At 41.4% G+C, this 18,839-nt stretch overlaps 1 protein-coding gene across 2 annotated transcripts in view; it reads left to right on the top strand.

Moving 5' to 3' along the window:
• The window catches only part of LOC127662135 (intersectin-2-like), a 54,253-nt gene that overhangs the window by 9,423 nt on the left and 25,991 nt on the right, over nt 1-18,839 (top strand). The window contains exons 2-11 of one of the 2 annotated variants that reach the window (XM_052153172.1): nt 8,751-8,826; nt 9,569-9,661; nt 9,969-10,032; nt 10,133-10,299; nt 14,313-14,507; nt 15,436-15,532; nt 15,646-15,788; nt 16,818-16,881; nt 17,343-17,480; nt 17,638-17,738. In XM_052153172.1, the coding sequence (XP_052009132.1) occupies nt 8,820-8,826; nt 9,569-9,661; nt 9,969-10,032; nt 10,133-10,299; nt 14,313-14,507; nt 15,436-15,532; nt 15,646-15,788; nt 16,818-16,881; nt 17,343-17,480; nt 17,638-17,738 (1,069 nt within the window). In that variant the 5' untranslated portion in view covers nt 8,751-8,819. Of the gene's footprint in view, nt 1-8,750; nt 8,827-9,568; nt 9,662-9,968; nt 10,033-10,132; nt 10,327-14,312; nt 14,508-15,435; nt 15,533-15,645; nt 15,789-16,817; nt 16,882-17,342; nt 17,481-17,637; nt 17,739-18,839 lie in introns of both variants that reach the window. The other variant, XM_052153171.1, reaches the window with a different exon arrangement.

The raw sequence follows: 18,839 nt of genomic DNA, 5'->3' as shown, positions 1-18,839 counted from the left end.
TCTGACAGCTGTAATAAATTAGTGTTGTTATTATGAGTGTCTGTTATGTCTTTTGTAAGATTATTTCAGCCAGCCAGAGGTGCTTAGTACATGGACAACAAATCTTTTTTTTTTCTCGAAATAATAGCAGGCTAATTGTTTTCATGCATGAACCAGAATGTTCTCAACACAATACAGACAGACTCCAAATATTTGATTCTTTGATACAAGATACACCGATCAGCCAAAACCATTAAAACGAATATTGTGTAGGTCCCACTCGTGCTTCCAAAACAGTGCCAACCTTCATCTATTCTTCTCACCACAATGGTACAGAGTGGTTATCCAAGTGACCGTAGACTTTGTCCTGCTGACATTCTCTGTCCTCTCTCATCAACAAGGCGTTTCCATCTTCAGAACTTCCGCTCACTGAATGTTTTTTGTTTTTGGTACCATTCTGAGTAAATTCTAGAGACAGTTGTGCGTGGAAAATCCCAGGAGATCAGCAATTACAGAAATTCTCAAACCAGCCCATCTGGCTTCAACTATCATGCCACTGTCCAATTCACTGAGATCCCATTTGTTCCCCATTCTGATGGTTGATGTGAACATTAACTGTAGCTCCTGACACGTATCTCCTGGGATTTTCAAACACAACAGTCTTTACCCGGTTAACCCTTATTGTAATTTATAGGGTAAATAAGTGTAAAATGACCAGTAAATTTCTATAATATAATAATACGTCTCGGGTAACCCTTGTTCCCTGAAAAAGGCGGAACGAGATGTTGCGCTGCTAAGCGCTACGGGGAACAGCTTTCGCTGTGAGCCGAGCTGAAATAATGTGTGGAACACGTCAATGAACATTGACCGGAATTTATAGCCTCGGTTGATGTAATCATTAGATGCACCTGAGGCCAGGCTATAAATGTATACATCACCAGGTGTCGTCAGATACTTCTTTTTGAAGAGCAGTCCTGGGACGTCCCAGTGCCTCATTACGCCTTTTTCAGGGAACAAGGGTTACACATGTAACCCGAGACGTTCCCTTTACAAAAGGCTTCACTTTGATGTTGGGCTGCTAAGCGCTACGGGGAACGCAATACCCACGCCGCCGCACTTGGGGCTGTCCGGACCCCTACGGTTGTGCAGTGTACTCACAAAAACGCGAGAGGTCTCAGACATGAGCTTGAGATGTCGACTCAAGGGCATAAGAGCCCAGAGTAGCATAAACATCTAAACCATTCAATTTTGATGAATGTGTGTGGAGAGGACCAGCCTGCCGCATCACAAACTTGTTCAGGCATGAGCTGAGATGTCGACTCAAGGGCATGAGGGCCCGGAGTGCAGAACATCCAAACTAAAAAGTCCAATGAATGTGTGCGGCGAGGACAACCTGCGCATCACAAACTTGTTTAGGCATGGGCTGAGATGTCGACTCAAGGACATAAGAGTCCGGAGTAGCAAAGCATCTAGCCCATAAAGTTCGATGAATGTGTGCGAAGAGAACCCTATCGCAACACAAACTTGTCATGAAAACTGATGAATGTGGCGGAGAGGATCAGCCTGCCGCATCACAAACTTGTCCAGACATGAGCTTGAGATGTCGAGCTCAAGGGCATAAGAGCCCGAGTGGCAAAACATCCAAACTATAAAAATCTAATGAATGTGTGCGGAGAGGACAACCTGCGCATCACAAACTTGCTGCAGAGGGAGACCTCTAGCCAAGGTTTTAGAGGAGGAGTGCCCTCTGGTAGAGTGCACCCTGAAACCTACTGGCGAAGCTTGACTGCGCGCCTCGTGAGGCCGGGCAATAATGAGGATGCCTCTTTGAGGGCACCCGCCCACCAAGCCGTGGCAAACCGCAGTGGCCAAATACAGCCTGGCAGTGGCGAGGCAAGTGCCCGCTGACAGTTCTTTCTACAGAAAATCCAGAACTGAAGCAAACTGGCAGTTAGCTGGTTCTGTAATAAGAACTTTAGCAGAAGGAAACGCATGCAGGCGCATTTGCGTTTCTACGTTCAGCCCCTCCCGAGGGGGAGGGGGGGGACTGGGCGACTCGGGGAGAAGTAGAGGAGACATTGCGCTATCAACAGAGGCGAAGAGGTCCTCTTCTGCCCTGTAAAATCTACCCAGATCAGTTCCAAGTGGAGGGAGCCCTAGCACTTGAAATGCTCTCTGTGACCTCAAGGATGAGAAGGTCCTCCCTGTTTGGAATCGCCCAAGGCGAGCCGTCGAGGAGAGGAATTAACTCCGAGAAACATATCCTGTTCGGCCAGCGCAGCTCATTATTAGGAGGCAAGACCCTTGCTGGTGAACATTGCCAAGACTCCGGGAGCAGAGAAACCGGGAGAGAAACACATACAGACGCATTCTGGGTCATGTATGTGTCTTAACGTCCAGACCCAAGGGGGCTGGGTGATTTCAGGGAGAAGTAGAGGAGACATTGCGCTATTCATAGAGGCGAAGAGGTCCTCTTCTGCCCTAAGATCTCACCCAAACTTGTTCCAAGTGGAAAAAGCCCGGCATTTAAAAAGGTCTCGATAACCTCAGGAGAGAGCCCTGTGTCCCTCAGTTGGTACCCTTAGGGGCCAAACATGAAAGACTCCACAATTTGGGGCAGGGATGAAATATTGCCCTGTGCCTGAGATAGAAGATCCTTCCTGTTCGAATCGCCCAAGGCTGAGCCGTCGAGGAAGAGATTAGCTCCGAGAACCAAGCCCTGTTTGGCCAGCCGGTGCTATCAGTAAGAGGCAAAAACCCTTGCTGGCGAACTCTGGGCAACTACTACCTTAGGGTGGAGTTCTTAACTCCCCGTTGGTATTTCCTGTCTGGACCGTAAATCTGCTCCAGTATCACGGGCATCCAGGGATATAACTGACCTGAGTGACAGGAACTTACCCTGGGCCCTAAGGAGAATCCGGCGTGTCAGAAATACAGCTGACAAGAACGTGGGTCTCCTTGAAGATTTATGTAAGAGGCTACCGCTGTATTGTCCACCCGCACCAAGACATGGCAGCCTCAGGAGGAGGTATTTCAGGGCCAGAAATACAGCCATCAACCCGAGACAGAGACTGTGACAACCGAGCTGATGACCCTCCTATCCCCTTAAGCTGGGCGACCACTTAAGGCCGCTACCCCGCCCATCAGGGAGGCGTCTGTCGATTAGCAGTCTGCGACAACAAGGCGCACCTAGAGTGGGACCCAAGGCAGAAAACCGGGGTCTGAACCACATAGGAAGGGAGCGAAGCCTGAGGCGCGTAACCCTATTTAGCCCAGGGGTTTTGGCCCTTGGAAGAAATCCCTGGCTTTTGGCCACAACAAAAGCGGTCTCATGAGCAGAAGGTCCAGAGGGATCACCGTGGGCGCGTTAAGCCCTGAGACCTGGAAATCGTTGGTACTGATAACAGTGCAACCTTGACCTAGCCTGACTTTGCTCAGGGTGATCTGAATGGACTCAATCCTAGCGGGAGACAGTTGTGCCCGCGTTGAGATTGAACTCCATACGATGCCCGATAGACAGTGTTCTGAGTGGGAGAGAGGGCGCTTTTCTTGGCGTTGAGCCTCAATCCCAGAGAAACAGATGAGCTAAGGCGATGTCCCTGTGCTGAACTGCCAGTTCCTGGAACTGCGCTAGGTTCAGCCAGTCGATCTACGTAATTCAGAATGCAGATGCCCCGAGTCGCAAGGAGCCAGCGCTACATCATGCATTGTGAATGGCCGGGTAAAAGGGCTAGGCTGAGTGAAAGAACCTGACCCTGGAAGACTTAGCCCCGAAGTGAACCTCAGGAACTTTCCATGTTGTGGCAGAACTTCTAAATGAAGTATAGAAGTGCGTCATAAGATCGATGGTGACCAGCCAAGCGAGTTGTAGGGCTTGAGACACGACCGTCTTGACAGGCATCATCTTGGACTTGAACACCCACGGGTAGTTCAAGCTTTAAGATCTAAGCCAGACGCCACCCCTCACCCTCCATGGGAAGCGGGAAGTATTTAGTGTAATAACCTAACTCTCTCTCTCTGGAAGGGGAACACATACCATGGCCCCTTTTAACCAGGAGATTGAGTTTTTTTTGTTTTTACAAAAAGAAATCCGGTTACTGGTAGTGAGAACACGCCGTTGAAACACGGAAAAGCGCGAGAGAATTAAATCCTGGCGCCCTTATAAGACCCACAGAAAAGAATATATCCGGCAGAAGTTTCCACGCTGCCAGGATCTCTGAGATGGGTATTATATTTTAACACTTCCTGTTGAGGGGTTGTCGGTGTTTCACGTCCTGAATAAAATGCAGGAACAGCGAAAACACCCGATTTTGACGAAGCCTCTGCAACCCGAAACACCAAGAGGTGGCGGGAATGGAGGGGCTCGAGGGGTACTGGGAGGGGTGAAGTGAAGCAGCGCCCGTCCCGAGGGAGCTACCCCTAATCTAGGCGCAAGACCATCAGGGTTTTCTCTTACTAGAATTTATAGTCCTGAGGTCTTGCTTGAGGCTGGCGAGGCGGCGAGACTGTCCCCAATCCCTGGGAGGAGGAGCACGACTCGCCACGCTTTGCTTTTGAGCCTCCCTTCAGTCAGGACCGAGGTGGGTCTGAGGCTTGCTTGTCAAGCGCAGAACCCACACTCAGGTCGTCCAGGAGGTCAGCCTGGTACGCCTGAAAAACAGCATAGTGTGCAGAGCAGCACCAGCCTGACCTGCTGCTTGATAAGCCCTTCCCACTAAAGTGGAGGTTGTCCTACAAGGCTTTGAGCGAGAGAGGGCTTCTTAAGTGGCGATGCCGAGCCGGCGAGAGATAGCCCTCAAGCGTCTCTTCGACCGGCGGCATCACTGAATACCCCGTGCCTCAGCACCCACGATAGTCGAATATAATGGCGTCGAGGGTATGTGAACACGGGAAGAAAATATATATATATATATATATATATATATATATATATATATATATATATATATATATATATATATATATATATATATATATATATTTATTTATTTATTTATTTATTTATTTTTTTTTTTTTTAGGGGTTCTCCATGAGAGAAAAGCTCTTCATGGAGGTTATCAAAGAAAGGAAGGGACCCATGAGGCGTTCCCTTTCTTAGACTGGAAGATAAAATCTATCCCCTAATTTGGAGCGTTTGGTGTCTCTTTTTGCGTGGCCAGTCCAATCTGGCAACCGCACGAGTAACAACATCGAGCAATTCCTCCGTATATTTTTTTATCGCGGACGAAAGCTCGGAGGTGGGAAGAGAATTGCGATCCACCTCATGATCCGAAGAAGCGTCGGACGCAGCCGAGATCATGTGAAGGACCAGCTGGGTTTGGGGAGAGAGTGAGAAAGGGATCAACCCGTCTCTTGCTCCTCAGCCAAATCCATGCACGAGCCCCACGAACGATCTTTTCGTGAGTGCTGACTCCCGGAAGCAAGCGAGGCGAGCACGACGCACACTGCCTGTTAAAGCAAATCGCAGTGCTCGCACCCGCCCTGCTGCAACGCGAGAGCAGCGTGCTCCCAAACAAACAGCAAAAACTGATGTGTGCAGTCTTCAGCTATAGAGCGAGAAGAGAGGAACACGCACCGTTTGCTTTCAGTCATTCTCTCTTTTTTTTTTTTTAAATATATATATAATATTTTCTAAACAGAAGAGAAAAATAGAACAACATTCACTGCACACTGCCTAACTGATTCTATCTCCTAACAGAGGAAAGAAAGTTTTGACAGGGTGTGTGAAACACACAGAAAAAAGAGTTTCTGACGACACCTGGTGACGTATACATTTATAGCCTGGCCTCAGGTGTATCTAATGATTACATCAACCGAGGCTATAAGTTCCGGTCAATGTTCATTGACGTGTTCCACACATTATTTCAGCTCGGCTCACAGCGAAAGCTGTTCCCCATAGCGCTTAGCAGCGCAACATCAAAGTGAAGCCTTTTGTAAAGGGAACAATATTTAACTGTAATATTATGCATTGCATCATGGGTGATTTTGGTGACATCACTCATTAATAGCAGTAAATTACTTTTTAAATCAAATTCCTTTTATAGTTACTCAACCATATACACAAGTGCAACAGTGGGTGAAAGTCTTTGGTGCGGTTCCAAGCAAACTAGCAGTATGACAATTACAATAAACATCTGATTTACACATAACACAGTATACACCTAATAATATACAGTATACACAAAATAAGAAGACTGTATACAAAAACAATTATAATATACAAAATAAGAAGACAGTATACAACAATTTTGGTTGATAGTCAGTTGCCAGTGTGTTATTAAAAGAAGTATAAAATGTGAGTCCAGTCTTAGGCTAATAAAATGCGGTGCAGATATATGTATTGTGATCGATCGAGAGTTCAAAAGTCTGATTACTTGGGGGAAGAAGCTGTCATGAAGTCGGCTGCTGCGTGTCCTGATGCTGCGATGTTGCCTACCTGATGGTAGCAGTGAGAGCAGCCCATGGCTCGGGTGGCTGGAGTCTCTGAAGATCCTCCAAGCTTTTTTCACACACCGCCTGGTATAGATGTCCTGGAGGGAGGGAAGCTTACCCCTGATGATGTGTCTGGCAGTTCACACCACCCTTTGCAGGGCTTTGTGGTTGATGGCAATGCTGTTGCCGTACCAGGCAGAGATGCAGCCAGTCAGGATGCTCTCTACAGTGCTGGTATAGAACCATGTGAGGATGTGGTAGTTCATTCCAAACTTCCTCCGCCATCTCAGGAAGAAGATTCACTGGTGAGCCTTCTTCACAATGGCCTCAGTGTGGGCGGACCATGTGAGTTCCTCAGTGATGTGGACACTGCAAGCTCCTTGGTCGTACTGACATTGAGGGAGAGGTTGTGCTCCTGACACCAGCGTTTCATCATTGTCAGTGATCAGATCTACCACAGTCGTGTCATCCGAAAACGTAATGATGGCTTTGGAGCTATGTGTCGCCACACAGTCATGTGTGTACAATGAATACAGGAGTGGGCTGAGAACACAGCCCTGTGTGGCTCCAGTGTTGAGGGTCTGTGATGAGATGTTGCTGTCCATTCTTACCACCTGGTGTCTGCCTGACAAGAAGTCCAGGATCCAGCTGCACAGCGAGCTGTTTAAGCCTGGAGCCCAGAGTTTCTCACGCGTCGTTGCATTTTAAAATGTGTCAGCGCTCAATTCATAACACAACGCAAGTACGCACTGTATTCTCAGCATTGCCGCAAGGGGTGCTAGAGCTGATTTTCAATCAACAACTGTCATGGCGGACTTTGGCAACATATTGAGTTGAATCTTTTCAAAAAAATATGTTCAATATGTACAAACGAACTTGTGCAAAGTTCGTGCAAAAACCTCCTGTATGTAACTTGTCTGTATGGTGATTAGATATATTGTTTTGAACTGTCACCTTTATGCACCGCATATAGCCAGGGTAGGGGAGTAACAAAATACATGTAACAGGATTACATATTTAAAATACTAAATATAAATAACTGTATTCCACTACAGTTACAATTTAAATCATTGGAAATTAGAATACAGTTACATTCAAAAAGTATTTTGATTACTGAAGAGATTACTTTGCATTTTATTGTCATTTGTTTTATTTAATATTTAGTCCTTTCAGATGGAAAACATTTATATATGTAAATTATGCAATCCAAAGTGCTTTTGAACAGTGGTGAAATACTTTCTTATGATGTGTTACATTCATACGAGCAGACAGAGAAGTTTTGACCAGAAGAAATAGAAATAAACCTTGTGAAAATTGTCAGCTTTACGCTAAGCTAAAATGCTATTTCTATCCATTTTACGCAAGATCATATTTTTTTATCAAGAAAATTCACGTTAGATAATAATTTCTTTTTTCTAGTAAGACCTTTTGATATTAGGGCAAATTTCGTATTCTTGTAAAAAATATCTAAAAATCCTTAAAACAAGATAAATTTGATCTTGTTTTAGAAACAACACTGCATAAGATTTTTAGGGTTTTCAGAGAATGCATTTTTAACATGTGTAGTTTGTCTACTGTACTGGCAGAGTTTTTATAGTCAAAACTAGTGAAAAAATCTACCAGTGCTGAAAATGTAATCCAGTTATTTAGAATACGTTACTGACCTTGAGTAATCTAACGGAATACGTTACAAATTACATTTTACAGCATGTATTCAGTAATCCTTTCCTTGAGTTTCTTTGCTATAACCTGAATAATTCTTGTGATTTCTTGATTATTCGTCTCTCATGCCATGTCCACATTAATCAGGTTTATTTTGAAAATGCATTGATATTGCTACATTTTTAAATTGTTCTCGATTACCACATTTCTTTGGGAAACAATGACTTTTGAAAACTCATTACAGATTAATGTGGATGTAGCCTGAGAAATCCCCTATATAAGAAACAGTGGCCCCTCTATGAGAAATTATAAATTATGATTTATATGGTTTAATAAGATTTGTACAGCCTCTCTGGCTCTAGTTTGGATTTTTATTTTTTTTCAAAGCTGAGGTCTTAGTGAATGCTTTGAAATCAGTTTCTAATGTCATTAGGAGAAGGAAAGAGATGCAATCAGTCATAACTTTGTAATAAAAGCTTATTTGTTTATAGAAGATATTGTACATAGAGGATTATTCCATTGAAAACATTTGTATGGGGAATTTGGATTTCCCTCGCTCCTTCCTCTCTCTCTCTTTTGCTGTGAGAATGCAGGATGAGATAGCTGCAGCCCTGCACTTCCCTGCCTGCATTATTAATGGGTGGACATTTCTCCTTTTGTGTGTGTGTGTGGTGCAGATGACTGATCAAGCCAGCTGAGACGAGGGGATCAAGACCGCTCTCCTCATATCCCTGCCACCTGCAGCCATGAATGGTAAGAGCTCTGCTTTATATTTGTGTGTGTGTGTGTGTGTGTGTGTGTGTGTGTGTGTGTGTGTGTGTGTGTGTGTGTACGCACACGTGTCCAAACCGAAAGACTTGTGTGTGCATACATAGAGGACCTTTAGCCTCATAATGGCAGTAGAACATTTTTCCTATTTATCATCTCCGAGTGTGCATTGGTATAGCTGGAGCTAAACTGCTCTCTCACACACTGCAGCATGTTCACACACCAATGGCTGTGCCGTCTGCTCTTGATTTCTGGCTGTCAGCAGCTAATTTGTCACACCGACATGTCACTCTTTATTGATTTAGTTGACCATAACTGACTTTAATTCGATAGATATTTTGCATTGCATTTCTCAGTGTTTATATGCTTACAGTTGAATGGTGGGTGGAAACCAAGCTATAATTGGTTTAAGGGACTTTACGTGTTCTGAATTTTTAAATAGTTGTTTTAAAGTTTGATTGATTGTTAATTATTATACTCTTCTAAACTACTGGCATTGCAGTCAATTTATGCATTGAACCTGGAAGTATATTCTGCCCAGTGTTGCTTTGAGCAGTCTAGATTAATAGTTTTGATTAATGAATGGGATGATACAAGTGTGCATAATCTAAAGTGAAAAGCTGAATCTGTTATTTACATCAAGGCGGTTCTGATTTGCCTCATTATTGTAATTCCCTTTTCTCTTTCTAATCCCTTGTTCTCTTTCTGCCCCCCTTTCCTTTTTAAGGTGGTTTGAGTATTTGGGCTATAACCCCAGAGGAGAGGGACAAACATGATCAGAAGTTTGACACCCTCTCCCCAGTGCAGGGTTTTGTTACAGGTATGTACTAGGGAACACTTGCTTGTAGACAAATGCTTGTAGGTAAAATGGATCTTGTCTTAAGACCTTTTCATCATTCCTCACCTATTCAATTTCCCTTTTGTGTAAAAACATGACCAAACAAATAGAGAACACTATAATTGCCTCTTTCATAGGCGTTAATGTTTTGTGATGTTTACAGTAATGTGTGTACATAAATTAGCACTTTTGTGGGGGAATAAATTTCACTCTGAGGACTGAGTGCTTTTTAATGTCCAATTCACTCTTTAATGTCCAAGTTTCATTCTCTCTCTTATTCTTTGGATAGGAGAGAATGCACGAAACTTCTTCATGCAGTCTGGGCTCCCCCGGCCGGTGCTAGCTGCGATCTGGTGAGAACCAGATGATGCACAAACTGTAAAACATAAAACTGATATCTAGATGGAGAAGTCTTGCTCTAATGGCTTGTTTGTTTGTTTGTATGTGGGGTAGGGCTCTGGCTGATATGAATAAAGATGGTAAGATGGACCGGCTGGAGTTTTCTATAGCCATGAAGCTGATCAAGATGAAACTGCAGGGACAGATTCTTCCTACATCTCTGCCCATCATTATGAAGCAGCCACCTGTGCCAGCTCCCACTATGCCAGCAGCACCTCTCGGTATACAGCCAGCCTGCACAGTAACAAGTAAAAAACTTTGGGTATTATCACACAGGGTTGCTTTTGCATTGTGACAAAATGTTAATTTCTATCTAATTGTATTTACAGGTGAATTATGTAGGGTGAACAAATGTGATAATTTACTTTTTACTGATGATCACTAGTATCACAAAATGGAATGCATATTTTGCTATGTTAAAGGGGACATGATCATGAAAAACAGGATTTAACTTGCTCTTTTGAAATAAGATATTGATCTACTATGTAGTACACATTAATGTTCACAACGTAAAGCTACCACTACAGTCCTCTTAGACCATTTCTAGAAACTCTGCTGCAAAAATGTGTCATTTAAAAACCACCACTGTATTGATTTTTGAACCATAAGCACATGAACAGATGACTTCCCACAGTCATGTCAATGCTTTTCACGCATCAATATTCATTGTTCAGCAACTTGGCCTGTTCTGTTGCATGAGAGTGTGCTGCATTGTAAGGTGGAGGGTAGCCAATCATAACAGAGGTCATATATGTAGAAGTTAGTTTATGTCTTAAAAGTACAGTAGCAAAACCAACATGTTCTATGCTACAGGTCAGAGAGGGTAGAAAATGTATAATGTAAAACTGAATTATGAAGAAACCTGGCTAACATTCAAATGTGTGCTTTAGGGAAAAACAAATGCTTCAAAAGTGTAGAATGTTGCCCTTTAAGATACTTCCTCATTTGCTGGGAAAACCTCAATACACATTGAGCCACACCCTGGTTATGTAGGTTGGCAGCAGGTGCACAGCTTGACTGCCACGCGCTGCAGTTTAATTTTAATGTGGAACAGATGGCAATAACCATGACCTTTAATGTGTGCAACAGAGAAAGGTCTTATTAAAGGGATAGTTCAACCAAAAATGAAAATTCTCTCATCATTTACTCACTCTCATGCCATCCCAGATGTGTATGACTTTCTTCTTAAGCAGATTTTTAGAAGAATATCTCAGCTCTATTGGTCCATACAATGCAAGTGGATGGTAACCAGAAGTTTGAATCTCCAAAATTCACATAAAGACAGCATAAAAGTAATTAATGCAACTCCAGTGGTTAAATCTACATTTTAAGTCAAAAGTTTGCTTACACCTTAGCCAAATACATTTAAACTCAGTTTTTCACAATTCCTGACATTTAATTGTAAAAAACATTCCCTGTCTTAGGTCAGTTAAGATCACTAATTTATTTTAAGAATGTGAAATGTCAGAATAATAGTAGAGAGAATTATTTATTTCAGCTTTTTTTCATCATATTCCCAGTGGGTCAGACTAACTTTGTTAGTATTTGGTAACATTGCCTTAAAATTCTTGGGTCAAACATTTTGGGGAGCCTTCCACAAGCTTCTCACAATAAGTTGCTGGAATTTTGGTCCATTCCTCCAGACAGAACTGATGAAACGGAGTCAGGTTTGTAGGCCTCCTTGCTTACACATGCTTTTTCAGTTCTGCCCACAAATGTTCTATCAGATTGAGGTCAGGGCTTTGTGATGGCCACGCCAATACCTTGAATTTGTTTTCCTTTTTTCTAATCTTCTCCCCAATTTGGAATACCTAAATCCCAATGCGCTGTAAGTCCTCATGGTGCGTAGTGACTTGCCTCAATCCAGATGGCGGAGGACGAATCTTAGTTGCCTCCACGTCTGAGACAGTCAATCAGTGCATCTGACATAGCGCGTGTGGAAGCTTCACGCTATTCCCCATGGCATCCACACACAACTCCCCACGTGCCCCATCAAGAGCAGGAGCCACATTATAGTGACCGAAGAGGTTACCCTATGTGACTCTAACCTCCCTAGCAACCGGGCCAATTTGGTTGCATAGGAAACCTGGCTGGAGTCACTCCGCATGCCCTGGATTCAAACTTGCGACTCCAGGAGTGGCAGACAGCGTCTTCTCTCGCTGAGCTACCCAGGCCCTGTGATGAGCTTTGACTTCCTGGCTGATGTCTTAAGATGTTGCTTCAATATATCCACATAATTTTCCTTCTTTATGATGCCATCTATTTTGTGAAGTACCACTCCCATTTTTCGCTGTTGGGATGGTGTTCTTTGGCTTGCAAGCCTCACCTTTTTCCTCCAAACATAACAATGATCATTATGGCCAAACAGTTACATATTTATTTCATCAGACCAGAGGACATTTTACCAAAAAGTAAGATATTTGTCACCATGTGAACTTGTAAAACTGTAGTCTGGCTTTTTATGGTGTTTTTGAAGCAGTGGCTTCTTCCTTGCTGAGCAGCCTTTCAGATAATGTCAATATAGGGCTTGTTTTACTGTGTATATTAATAATTGTCTACCTGTTTCCTCCAGAATCTCACAAGGTCCTTTTCTGTTGTTCTGGGATTGATTTGCACTTTTCACACCAAATTGCATAACTCTAGAAGACTGAATTTGTCTCCTACCTGAGCGGTATGATGGCTGTGTGGTCCCATTGTGTTTATACTTGCATACTATTGTTTGTACGGATGAATGTGGTACCTTCAGGCATTTGAAAATTGCTCCCAAGTATGAACCATACTTTTGGAGGTCAAGAATTTCATGAGAGGTTTTTTTTCTGAGGCTGATTTCTTTGGCACTGAGTTTGAAGGTAGGCCTTAAAATACTTCCACAGGTACACCTCCAGTTCAGTACACCTCCTATCAGATGCTAATTGCCTAAATGTTTAACATAATTTTCTGGAATTTTCCAAGCTGCTTAAAGGCACAGTTAACTAGTGTATTTGAACTTCTGACCCACTGGAATTGTGATATAGTCAATTAAAAGTGAAACAATCTGTCTGTAAATAATTGCTTGTGTCATGCACAAAGTAGATGTCCTAAACGACTTGCCAAAACTATAGTTTGCTAATATGAAATCTTTGACATGTTTAAAATAGTTTTAATGACTTCGACCTAAGTGTATATAAACCTTTGACTTCAACTGTATGTCTTCTGAAGCAATATATAGTGTGGGTGTGAAACAGGTCAATATTTAAGTCATTTTATTACTATAAATCTTCACTTTCACTTCCACATTCTTCCTCTTTTGTTTTTGGCTATTGCTTTCTTTGTGCTTATTGCCACCTACTAGTTGGTGCTGGTCAAAGGTGAAGATTTATAGAAAAAAAGGACTTAAAGCTAGAGTATGCAATTTATTCCAGAAGCATTTTTGTTATACTGGTTGAAAGACTCTTTGCATCCTGACAGAAATCAATAAATTAGGTGCTCTGATACAAAAAAAAAAACAATCCATTGTCTGTGGCAGTCACAGGTCTGTAAAAAGCCCATCCAATCATTTGGCCCAAATGCAATGATTGATGACCTTACCTGCCTGTCTAGCTATGTACCTGCCTACCTCTGCTTTCTCTGCCTGTGCACTTAATGGCATGAGTTGGGGGTGGGGCTATCTGACTGTTTGAACAACTGCAGGCAATGGGCATATTCAGAAAGCTGTTTTAAAAACAATGTTTATTTTTTCTGCGCTAGTCGCAGAAATTACATTATCACCCACATCTATCATATTGCTTCTGAAGATATAGATTTAACCACTGGAGTTGTATGTATTACTTTTATGCTGTCTTTATGTTAAATTTGGATATTCAATCTTTGGTAATCATTCACTTGCATTGTATGTACCTAAAGAGCAGAAATATTCTTCTAAAAATCATCATTTGTGTTCTGCAGAAGAAAGAAAGTCATACTTATCTGGTATGGTTTGAGGGTGAGGAATTGATAAGATAACTAAAGATTTAAAGTTCTGTCATCATCTACTCACCACCCTTGTGTTCCACAAAATAAATTATGTCAGACAGGTTTAGAACAACATGAGGGTAAACGATTAATCGTAATTTTTGTGTGAAATATCCCTATTAGTAAGTTGCCCCTGAATTCAATATTTGTAAAACCTCTCCAGCACTCAATTTTTATATTCTCAGAGGCTCTGTTGTCAAATTATCCACAAATGTCCATTAAAGTTGTCTTTGTGCCTTTGCAGGAATGGTAACAATGCCAAATGTACCCATGATGCCCAATGTGCCCATTCTTACCCACATGAGCACCATGCCGGGCCTGACACCCATGATGGGCACAGGGATGTCTGGGCTGTCAGTGATGCCCACCATCAGTACTCCAGCTCTGCCTAATGGACCTATTGCCATCCTACAGCCGAACCCCATCTCTTTCACCTCAAGTAAGAGATGCCAACACATCCACAAATGCCAATGAAGCTTCACTAATTTATTTGTCTCACCATTCTCATTTCCTTTTCATTTTAGTGCTGAAGTGTATTTATTGTATATACAGTAGAAAGACATTACAGATGTAACCTTCCTTCAAATTTTAGTTTAATGATTTAGATGATTTAAAGCTAATGTATTGTTTTTTTGTTTATTTTTTTCAATGTTAAAATATTTTCTCTTATCCCAGCTTAGATGACAGCCGTAAGTAAGCCATTTGTAGTTTGATTTCATCATCTTAAAAGTAAGGTGCTCATGTGCAAAACCCTGAAAAAAAAAAAAAAAACCAGCGAGACATGATGCAATGGTCAAATGCATCCTTCTAGCACATGCTTACACAAAAACAAATTTGAAAATCGACAGTGGTTGCAAAAAATGCATCCTGTGTGAATGACAACTTAAACTTTAAATAGCATCTGTTTTTTTTGATGATGTGACTTCTCACAGATTCAATGAAATACATTTTCAGAATGAATTCTGGTGTCCTAGATTCCAGAGAATGCTACATAGTGTAATTGTATAGATGCACAAATATGTTGTGTAGTTCTGCATGTGGTGAAAAGCCAAGAGCCTCCTGTGAGTGCACAGTGCATGAGGTGAAATTATACTGATCTCGTTAGTTCTTCCTGCCTCTGCTGCTTCTTGTGTCAGGACTAGCTCAGCTTGTACTTTTAGGAGTGAGCTGTATGTCGTTATAATGAGCAGATCTTTTTGTAAAAACTATCTCAAGAGTAGGACCGGTGATCCAAAACAGTTGCCACTGCTGCTTATAATGGGTTTGTTCACAAAATATGCTGTACACTCTGTTCTGGAAGTCTTCAAAGTGTGTCACTTTCTACACTTATTATTTTTTCAGTTGTGTTTGTTTGTGTTTTTCTGCAGCTCTCCCGCTGTCAAGTTCATTTTCCTCTTCTCCACTTGGCCTCTCTGCCACTCCCATCAACAAGACCCCATCCCTACTGGACCTGGGCTCGAGCAGGTCAGAAACCTCTGCTATACCTCCACATATACAGTTTAATGTATGTAATAAATCAGTTGAATGTAAATGCCACACATAAAAGTGACTGACCAATGTGCTTGTCTTGTCTTCAGTTCAAGCTCCTCCCCCACCCTCTCTTTGGCCAGCAACTCTCCTAAGGCTGGCCCCTCTGATTGGGCAGTGCCACAGGCATCACGACTCAAATACAGGCAGCAATTTAACATCCTAGACAAGCAGATGAGTAGTTATCTAACAGGTACTTAAAACAATTGTTGTGGATTTAAACCATTAACAGGCAAATAAGCCAAACACACACTGTAAGACTCAAGCTTGTCTCCTTTGATGTTTTAAGTCGATGATTTGTCAGACACTAATCTAATAAGTTTTACAATGTTGCAAGGCTGTTACAAAGAGTTTTTGTGGAGGTGTGTGTGAATTTATTGTTTCAACTGTTTGTTGACATCTCAAGAATCAACTCTTGCGTTGTTATGTGCGTGAGTTTGTGTGAGACTTTCGGGATCGTTGCTTCAGAGGAGGAGATTGATCTTGTATTTGATGCCCCTTTGTTGTGTAGTGCGCGCAACTGGGTTCTATGGTGTGCACAGGGCAATGAATTGTAGTCAGTGTGCTTGGCTGGTAAATGGATAGTTGCCTGTTGTGGATAGAAACTATTAATAAAATGATTTGGTATCTCTGCCTGAGGACAACATTTTCAAAATGACACCATGATAACTGTGATCCTCCTTTTAAGTCATAAGCTTCGAGTTTATTTTGGATCTTTAGCTGAAGGCTAGTAGTGCAGCAAGATGGTAGTCCACGCCCATTAGGCTCATCCCTAAAGGAATGATTCTGCATAGAACTTGACTGATATCACTTGCATCATGACAAAGACACATCTACTACAGAATGAGGAAGTGGGTAAAGAGATATTGTGGCATGGAGTTTACAGGTTTAGATTATTTTGTGAAAGTCTGTACAGCTGTTTGTTCACCATTAATATGAGACTGTTGTTTGTTCTTCTTTGCGAGTGGTTTCAAAGTGTCGTAATGTGTTGACATTTTTCTAGTGTCTGCAAATTCTATAATTGGCACTGACATTGTGAGTACAGACCAGTTCCAGCCAAACCAGTTGTGTTAGTACAGAAAAAGTATCACCAAGCTGGTTAATGCTGCACATAGAAAAGGATTTTTGAATTTAAGAACACTGTAGGGAGATACTGTATGTGCTTATGAATCTGGTCTTCAGGATCCATATATTTCTTTTAATTTTTATTTTACTTCTCTAGGCCTTCAAGTGAGAAATGCAATGGCTACAACATTGCTTACTCAGACCCAGCTTGCTACCATCTGGTAGGTGTCCCTGAATATTTGCATGAAGCATATTTAGAAACAAATATCATACTCCAGGAGTTTTCAGTTTGTATCAGATTTGCTGATTGTTTTTAAAGAATGTATGCATATGATTTACTAAGTTATGACAGGCCTAAAATTATCAAGAAATCACTTTGGGGTTCAAAAGACAAGGTTTTTCTTTTTTTAGAAATAACTTTTTTTGCATGACAGTTTGAGTGAACAATGCACATTAATTGAATTGTGCAAAACCTGATGATCCATGTTCTCACAGCATGATTTGTGAATGTTATCAAGAACATCTTGTGTGCATCAATAGAAGCAAGAAAATCCATGTTTACATTTATTTATTTATGTGGTCTCAGACATTTGGACCCCACTCTATATCAAATTGTAAAAAATTTATTACTTATAGCACAACCAGTAGTGCTACTGTGAGCTGTTTTGTATGCTTTTGTCAGGAATCTGGCTGATGTGAATAAGGATGGCAAACTGAGTGCTGATGAGTTTATTCTTGCCATGCACCTCGTAGACATGGCTAAAATGGGACAGCCGCTGCCTCTGGTGCTCCCTTCAGATTTGGTGCCCCCAACACTAAGGTACCATTGACTGGTATATAACCTGGTCTCTGCTTGAAAACTTCAAATCAAATACAAAACATTGGTTGTTTTTTGTAGTGATGTCATGAAAAAAAGTTTTCTGAATTACTTAAAAGTTAGTTTACGAATGCCCTTTTTTCCATTTATGAATCTTTAGGGGGAAGATGGGTGATTCTTTAAATGGAACCACTCCTATCTATGCAGGCCTGGCTGAGGATCTCTATGAAGCTGAGCCTCCGCAGAAATCAAGGAACAATTGTACGGCTTTACACCATACCTGTCATGCACAGTACAAACATCTGTGACTCACTTTTTTTACAAAAATGTGTCCCACCCCAACACAGCTCATCAACCAGACCATGGCTGCATACTATTTAGGGCCACTGAGCTAGTATAATGTTTACAATTAATACAAACACACACTGACATATTGTCGAGACATTATTCACCATTAAGATGTGTCATCACATAGTTTTGCTCTTACAAGTGTTCATCTTTATTAACTGTAATGGCATTGTTTGGAAGTTTTAAATACCATATGCATTACTCGTTGGACACACCTGACTGAATTTTTGTTTCTCTTAATCTTAAAAAACTTTTAATCTAAGGGCTAAATGCTTGAAGTAGTTTTTTGGCACAATATGAATTTATTTACAAAACTAAATTTGGGAAGTTCAACCAGCAAGTGACCATCAAATGGGAATCAAACAGTATGTTTTTTTTATCCTTCAAAATATAGTTCACCCAAAAATGAAAATTCTCATCATTTACTCACCCTCATGCCATCCCAGATGTGTATGATTTTCTTTCTTCAGCAGAACACAAACAAAGATTTTTAGAAGAATATCTCTGCTATATTGGTCCATACAATGAAAGTGAATGATGATCAGACATTTTGTAGCTCCAAAAATCACAAAGGAAACATAAAAGTAATCCATAAGATTCCAGTCCTTAAATCTATATCTTCAGAAGTGATATAATAGGTGTGGGTGAGAAACAGAATTTAAGACCTTTTTTTACTCTGAATCTCCACTTTCAATTTTTCATCTGAAAGTGAAAGTTAAAGTGGAGATTTAGAGTAAAAAAGGGCTTAAATATTGTTTTGTTTCTCACCCACACCTATTATATTGTTTAAAAAGCATTCCAGGTTAGTACCTCATGTACCTTAGTTGGGAGAACACTGTTGTAATCTAGGCAAAGAGTGTCTACTTTAATGAATAGTAGTGAGTTTTTGATTTCTCTTCACTAAGTAATTCCCATATTTTCATTTATGTTATTTCATAGTTTTTATGACTTTACTGTTATTCTAAAATGTGCAAGTTAGTAATAATAATGTGTTGTGTATCGAAACTTTTGATT

The sequence above is a fragment of the Xyrauchen texanus genome, chromosome 22 (genome assembly GCF_025860055.1).
Source record: "Xyrauchen texanus isolate HMW12.3.18 chromosome 22, RBS_HiC_50CHRs, whole genome shotgun sequence".
Classification (NCBI taxonomy): domain Eukaryota; kingdom Metazoa; phylum Chordata; class Actinopteri; order Cypriniformes; family Catostomidae; genus Xyrauchen; species Xyrauchen texanus.
Note: the sequence above shows the minus strand (reverse complement) of the source record. Positions and strands in the feature narration are given on the sequence as shown.